General features: G+C 58.9%; 1 protein-coding gene across 1 annotated transcript in view; it reads right to left on the bottom strand.

The window, feature by feature from the left end:
• Positions 1 to 4260: 4260 nt before the first annotated feature.
• GALNT16 (polypeptide N-acetylgalactosaminyltransferase 16) overlaps positions 4261 to 7654 on the bottom strand; it is a gene marked incomplete at both ends in the record, with an annotated part of 88103 nt that continues 84709 nt past the window's right edge. Inside the window, 2 exons of the mRNA XM_080809751.1 lie at positions 4261 to 4398; positions 7459 to 7581. Of these exons, the coding sequence (XP_080665877.1) occupies positions 4261 to 4398; positions 7459 to 7581 (261 nt within the window). The remainder of the gene's footprint in view (positions 4399 to 7458; positions 7582 to 7654) is intronic.

Raw genomic sequence — 7654 nt, 5'->3', positions numbered from 1 at the left:
CTGTGGCTTTTATCATGTGGTATCCCAGGAGCCTGTTTCTTTGTCCATGTCCCCTTCTAGAATGTTCTTAAGGGCAGAGATAATTTCTGGTTTGTTTATGTTTGTGTCACCACCCCGGTAAAGTACGCAGTACGTAGAAGGCACTACAAAAATGTTTATTTTTTTTTCAAGATTTTTTATTTATTTATCTGACAGACAGAGATCCCAAGTAGGCAGAGAGAGAGGAAGGGAAGCAGGCTCCCCGCTGAGCAGAGATCCCGATGTGGGGCTCGATCCCAGGACCCTGGGATCATGACCTGAGCCTAAGGCAGAGGCTTTATCCCACTGAGCCACCCAGGCACCCCCAAAAATGTTTATTAATAGCGGCACGAATCCATGTTTACTAGGCTTTTAGAGAGATGCTTTGCCCTCATGGAATTAATCATTCCCCACAAAACCCCTCCAGGGCTAGGAGTAACCCCTTCCTCCAGGTGAGGAACCCAAGGCTGAGAGATGACGGGAGGGACTCAAGACCACATGGCCACGGGGCAGAGTGGGGACAGACTGGCTGACGAGGGCCTTGGGGTCCACACTCCGTCTACACACTTCCTCATACTTCATGGGGCCAAGTCCCACAGCCGAGGCTGTCCTCAGATGGCTCCAGAGCCTTCACCGTCCTGGCGGCACACACAGCCCTGCTCTGGGCCCAGGAGAGGGCCCCCACCTGCCTCACCTGAGCTCTTTGCCCAGCAGTGAAGACCTTTTCAGCTGAGAAGCTGCCTGGACCCCTCCCTCCCCCTGGGGGAAACAGACCCAACCATGGCAGGGACACACCAGGGACGGTGGGAGCACTGTCGGGAATGAAGCTGTGGGTGTCGCGAACTGTAGCTTCTTTCCGCGTCTCCTCTCCTGTTCTCTTGGTGGGGGAAGAAAATACCCTGCTCAGTGATGGAAGATTCTCCGCAGGCCTGGGGTGCCGGACCCCTTGGAAGACAGGTGTCGCCCATGTTATCTCTCCGAATTGCAGATGGAAGCCCTCTCCTGAGGGGCGCGGGGTAAACCTCTGGGGAAAACTGAAGGCAAGTCACAGAGGCCCAAGGACAGAGACACCCCTCCCTCCTGGATAAAAGGAAGGCTGGCCTCATGCCCGTGTCCCTCCTGCCCTCCCCACCTGCTGGGGTGGAGACAAAAATGGGACTTCAGAGAAGTAGGTTTGGAGGAGGCAAGAGAGCAGGACTCAGGAGAAGCAGCACCAGAGCCCTTGGAGGCTGGGAAGGAAAACAGAAGGAATGTGGGGAGTTGGCCCAGCTTGGCCAGGACAGAGGCCTGAGAAGGTGGGCAGTGGAATGTGCTCCTTGAGAGGTTGGACAGACAGACAGAGACTACAGCCAGAGTCTTTAGTGAGTTGTTACCTATGCCCAGTCAGCCCAAGCTGGGCTCTGCGGCCACACTGTGTGCTTGGAACGGTCATCAGCCCGGAGCACGGTGGTCAGAAGTTCTGGGAACCCCGAAAGAGCGGCCCTGAGCTGAAGTGGGGGCGGGGGACAGAAACGGCTGCGCACAGGGAAGGGCAGGGAGCCTGCCTGGCACAGTGCACATGTGCGCCGAAGCAGCGTTTATTTTTACCTGGGAAGGCTCAGCTTCTGCTCACAGGAGCGCTGGGGGGCTTTCCGCTGGTTTCCATGGAAACATTAGGCAGAGCATCTGCTACCCAGTCAACAAGGCTGGGCTGATAGGACTCTTTCTGGAATTATTTTGCTGATTCTACCCAGGAAGATTCCTACCTGCATTTCCCCACTGCCTTCTTGCGTGGTAGAGGCGGAGGAGGGCAGTTCTGTGGGGTCAGAGCTGTCACCCAGGGAAGGAGAGAGGGTTAGCAAAAAGCAGGCATTCAGGAAAAGCCCTGTGGTTTCCACTTCAAAGCCCCAAGTTGGGTCCCGTGATGAGGCCATGGAGCTGGAGTGGGGCTCTGCTCCCAGGCTGCTGCAGCAGCAGGGACACCTGCTGGTCCCCTTCCCGGAGCTGCATCCAGGACGCCCTGGGGTGCAGAGGAGCAGGCTGTCAGGTATGGGAGGGGGTGAGCCCCGAGAACCTTCAGTTTCAGTTTCACACCATCAAGGCCCCAACTTGCCCATGAGGCGGGAGAGGGAGGCTTCGGAGTAAGAGAGAAAGGCGCTGGTGCACGTGTACGTGTGAGAAGTGGTTTTATTCCAGGTGTGTGTTTTATAAAGACGAGGCCCTCAGGGACAGCGAGTGGCACATGCTTTGGTCAAGAAGAGGAAAAGCAAGAACAGAACAGGGCTGAGTCCCACAAAGGATGGCTGACAGGTGCACTCTGACCCCAGGGAAGGAGGGGGCTCTCAGGGGCTTCTCCTAGCAGCAGCCCCCTTACATTCAGCGAGGGAAGACATGCCCCCCTGCCCGTCCCCAAGGATCCATGCTGTCTGTGGCGGGGGGCACGCACAACAGAGATGGGGGTGGAGGAAACACAGTGACAGAGGACGGGAGATGGTGGCCCCATGCTGGGGCCCAGAAGCACTGTTTGAGGGGGCCTGGTGAGAGCCAGGGGGGGGGTGGCGAGAGGAAGCCACTGAGGCCCCCATGGTGGGGCTGCTGGCCTGAGGGCCGCGTCGGGGAGCAGGAACTAGCAGTCTAGGAACGCCAGGGATGGAGAAGGGCGGCTCAGCCGGGGTGGGGGGGCAGCGGTGGTGTCGCTTCAGTCCAGAGCAGAGGCTCAGTCCCTTTGGGGATCACGGACCTCTGCAAGAAGCTGGGATGATCCGTGGACCCTCTCCCCAGGAAATGCACATATACACACACATGCACGATTTGGGGGACAATTTCAGGAGAGTCCCAGTCCCTCTGGAATTCATGAACTCCCTAGAAGTCCCAGGCTGATTTGCTTTGGGAGGGGGACACCCAGGGGTCCACATACTCCTGGTCTTTTGCCAAAGCTCACACTGCCTGAGCCAGCAGGGTTGGGGAAGAGGAAATAGGAAATAGCAGGGACGTTTCCCAGACCAGGCCGCGGGCCCAGTGGCGGTGAGAAGGAACTAGGGACTCTGCACACAGACAGGAGCCACCTGCCAGCCTCCCCTCTCACTGTGGGAACCCACCCTTTCTCAGGCCTTCGTCCTGCAGTGGGGAGGGGTGGGGATGAGGCTTAGCCTCCATGACTTACTCCCTAATATCTTGGGGAGTGTTTAGCTCCAGAAGGGAGGTCCTGTTCTTACCAGCCACTTCAGCATCTCAATGCTGTCTTTACAGAGGTAAAGGCTTTTGAGAAGGCAGGAGTCAAAAGGCCTGAACAAGGAGGGGGCTGTTCCTGTGGCGTGCGGTGGCTGCCTGCCCTCACCGGGTCATCACCATGGGCCCAGGCAGAGGGGACACGGCCCCAGCTGGTCTGAAGGCCCAAGAAAGAGAAAGAAAGAAAGAAAAAGAAAAGAAAAGAAAGAAAGAGGTCTTGGCCTGACACACGGCCAAACAGAAGTGGGATCTGTTTCATAAACCGGGTCCCAAGGCTGCCCATGAAGGCTCTTGCAGCTTCTGGTAGGAATGTGGAGACCAGAGCACAGGGAGGGCACAATACCCAGGGATTGACACAGCCTGGGAGGAACTATAGGCTGTTGGGAAGAGACTAACTCTTTTGGTGCTTTGCTGCTTTTCCATCCATGTCCTTCTGCAAATCATCCGTCCTTTGCTCCAGATCCCATCCCTCCCACACTCAACCCAGCACCTGCCTGGGACAGGCCACCGAGCTCCTCACCGGCTTCCTGTTCTCCACCTGCCTTCAGGCTGCCCCTTTGTCCAGCCCTCAGCCTCCCCATCCATGTTGTCCACAGTCTCCTCTCGTGCCGATCCCACAGGTAGGCCCTGTGACCCAGGAGGGGCCCCGTGCGGGCTTCTGTCCTTGCTCTCCCCAGCCAATGGGGGATGACCCCCCCAACACTGTCCAGGACCCCGGGGGGGGTGAAGGGAAGGGGACTAAGGGCGGGGGGGGGGTGGGGGGTCTTCCCAGTCTTCCCAGTCTCTGTCCAGCAGCAGTCCAACATCCTGACCTTCTCTTCTGGGGCAAGGCCAGGCTGGCAGCCAGCGCATCGGGGCCTGCTTCCCTGCGCCCGCCCCAAACAAGCTCTGGAGAGACGTGTGTTGTGGCAGGGGTGTTTGCTGATGAGTCCGGCAGAAATGTGAGGAGATGGGAACGGCTTTACACTCCCCCACCCTAACCCGCTTCTGGTCCCGAAGTCTCATGCAAAAGGTCCAGGAGGCCCGGGGCTACCGTCATGTGTGTGGCAGCAGCTGCCACTGCTGGGCCGGGGCATCAGCCTGGCACTTGCTGGTCACCAGCTGGGCGGGCTTGGCCTCCAGGCAGAGGCCGCTGACCGAGTGCTGGATGAAAGAGGCTTTTCTCCTCCATCTCTGGGGGGAAGAACGGGGGGAGAAAAACACAGCGATTAACAATAATGTCCAGAACTTCATTTTGCATGGATGTAAGGGGCCTATCCCCAGGACAACTCCCCCGCGCTGTGTCCCTGACACAAGGGCTCCCCGACCCCCCACGCAGCCTTAAACCCCTTCCCTTCTGATGCATGCTTGCTTCCGTAGCTCAGCAGAAGTCTACATCAGAGGTCCGTGGGCCGAATGAATCTGTATTTCGTTGGGCCTGCAGAGTGTCTGTTTGAAATTGGCCTTCTTTGTCCCATGAAAATCTGCGTTTCTATCTTCCTTTTAGACATGGGCCCAGGGTGTGAGTGCGGCCTAGGGCAGCTCTGGGCCGAACTGCTGCTCCCTCCAAGAGGTGGGGCTCTTGCTCTCCGTTTCCCCAGGCCCTGCTCACCCCACCCCTGCAGCACACCCCACTCCTCCCTGCGGGCACAGGAGTCGTGAGTCTATGGCTTCTTCCCACAAGACTTCCTCTCCCCGCAGCTCGGAGCTTCCGGCCTGGCCTGTAACCGTGTGGCACGTGGCCAAGAGCAGTATGGGGGACCCGGCCACCATGTCTGCAGTGATGAGGAGTAGGGTCTGCGGGATGGTGGGAGGCCTGGGGTCCTCGTTACGGTATTCTCCTGGGCCTCCCCTTCTCCAGACCTGATGAAGGGGAAAGAAGTGTTCCTGTGGAACATCTTGGGGTGCCTGGGTGGAGGACGGAGTGTCCTTTGGAAGACTCAGGGGAGGGGATGAGAGGCTGGCCCAGGCTTCAAGGCTCAGGGAAATATAAATAGTGAGAGAGATCTGTCTGTCCAACTCTCCTCTCCCTGTATCCCGCCTGTTTGGCATAGGAAGTGGGGAGTGCTCAGCCATGGGCTGAGCCCCCCCCAACCCCCCCCAACTCCCCGCTCTGAGGGGGTGGGGCCAGGCCTAGGGCTGCAGGGGTTGGGGTGCACAGAGAAGCTAACTGACTTGGGAGGGAAGGTGAGGGGTGCAGACTCCCCTTGGGAATGTGGGCTTGTGGGGTGCCCATGCAGACCTAGGGGAGAGGGTTCCCCGGCCTAAAAGTTGGGCAGTGCGTAGGACAGGGCCTTGGTCCCCCTTGGAACTTACAGCATCCTATTGCTCTGTGCTCTTCTAGTCTCCGACCTCCCGGGAGGGGCTGGCCATGCTCCCCGCCCTGCTGGGCTTCACTGGACCCTGTCCTCCTTTCTGCCCGTGGCCAACAGGAGCCGTCCATTCCCAAGCACGGGCAGGGACCCAGTGCAGTGTTACTTATAAAGTGGGAATGCGCAGATGAGTGAAGGGATCACCTGATCCCCAGAGGTACCCCCCCAAACCACGGGATTCTCACTTCCTACCCGTGCCACCGAGCACTCTCCCAGCCACTCAGGCCTGGGCCTGGTCAGAGAAACAGTGCCCCTCACGGCCCTCTCCTCTCTCCTCAGCCTCTGTTCTTGCAGGCATCTTGTAAGGTGGGCAGGGAGGAGACCGAGGCTCAGAGAGGTTGGGGGGCTGGGGCCTGCCGACTCCATTCCCTTGGCTCCGGGACACAGAGCCGCTCGGATCCATGACGCCCAGGGGCCGTGGAAGCTGGAGGTGGACCAAGAAGGGAGGCCTAGCTTTGGAAGGCCCCAGCCATGGGAGACCCGCTCATCCTATCCTCTGGGAGGAGAGGGCCCGGGGGGCCCAGATGCAGCTGGGGGCCTGGCAGGCCTTGCAGGAGCAGAGTAGATGGAGCTCCAGAGAATTATGGAAGTGGGGGCCGTCCCAGGAGCTACTTCCTCGCTTGTCCTCGGCAAGGAGGGGTGCGAGTGGGCTCAAAGCCTGACCCTTGGAGAGGTCTGCTGCCCCCAGTGAAGAAGAACCTGAGGACATCCCTCACTGCAGGGCAGGGGCGGAGGGCAGGCAGCCCAAGGGAGCAGGACAAACGTCATCTGCCAGTCAGAAACACGTCAGAAGGGTCCAGCAGGCCCAGCCAGCAGCTCTCTCTCTCTCTCTCTCTCTCTCACACACACACACACACACACACACTCAGAGGCTGGAGGGAGAGTATCTGGCTGCTTTTCCAGAATGGCATGGCCAGTTGCCAGTCATCCCTAAAGAGAGCTGACCCAGGCAAACAGGAAAAGGGTGAGAGGAAACCCTGCAGCCAGACACTCTCCTCAGCCCTGCACTGTCCTGCCGGCTGGCCAGGGTCAGGCACGGGGAGGGCTGTGGTATGGGCAGTGGAAGGGCTGGAGCAGACCTCTGGCCTTTGTGTCCCATTCCTTTGGCAGAGGGGTCCTGCCCCCCACCCCCCAGCCAGGAAGGGGGCTGACTCTGCCACTGGCCACTGCATATCCTGAGCAAGTGATGTCCTCTCTGGGAATACCAGTTTCTCCCCAGACCAGTGGGCCTGGCCTGTCTCCCAGGATTCATGGAGACAGGGAGACTGAGGGTTTGACAAATGGAAAAGGCAGTGCTCATGTGAGGCTGTCGTGCCAGCTTGGAGATCGGGGTATCCGGGTCTCCCTTTCCTGGCAGCCACAAGCGAAATACTTACTGAGCATCTACTATGTCCTGGGTTAAGACCGTGGGCTGAGGGGTCATACTGACCTTGAATCTCAGCTCCATCCCTTCCCAGCTGAGTTTCATCTGACACCCGTTTCTTAAATTCAGCAAGCCTCAGTTGACTCACCAGTAAGACGGGGACGGTAGAAGGGCCCAAACCCACGGGGTGGCACAAGGGTAAGGTGAGACCATCTGTGTAAAACTCCTATCTCCAGCTCTTGGTCAAAGCCAGCTTGAGTTGGGCTGCGGTGGTTGCCAGGGGCCAGGGACCCAAGCCAGACGGTCCCTGCCCTTGTGGAGCTCACAGGCTGGCAGGACGGACACTTAACAATATTTACTCGAAGAAGTGTTTCCTCATGAGTACAACGGACTGGACCTGGCCGCTGACTTGGAGTGACCCTCCCTCTGGAAGGGCTTGAGTCCATCTGTTTTAGCCCAGGGCTCCCCTGCCAGGAGCTGCCCCCCAGCCTGCGCACCCCAGCGGGTAAGGAGACTCACCTGCCTGCCCTCTCTCGGGTTGCACCCCTGCAGCAGGACCAGGGAGCCTGGGGTGACGGAGGTGGAGGTGGCAGTCAGGCACTTCCCCTGCTGCTGGATGAGATGGTCGCTGAACAGCCACGCCTAGAAGATGGGGACAGGAAGGGCCAAGTTCAAGGATGCGGTGAGGGAAGGGGAGTGGGTAAACGATAAGACA

The sequence above is a fragment of the Martes martes genome, assembly GCF_963455335.1.
Source record: "Martes martes genome assembly, chromosome: 7".
Taxonomy (NCBI): Eukaryota; Metazoa; Chordata; class Mammalia; order Carnivora; family Mustelidae; genus Martes; species Martes martes.
The sequence above is the reverse complement of the archived record's forward strand: the minus strand, read 5'-3'. Positions and strand labels throughout refer to the sequence as shown.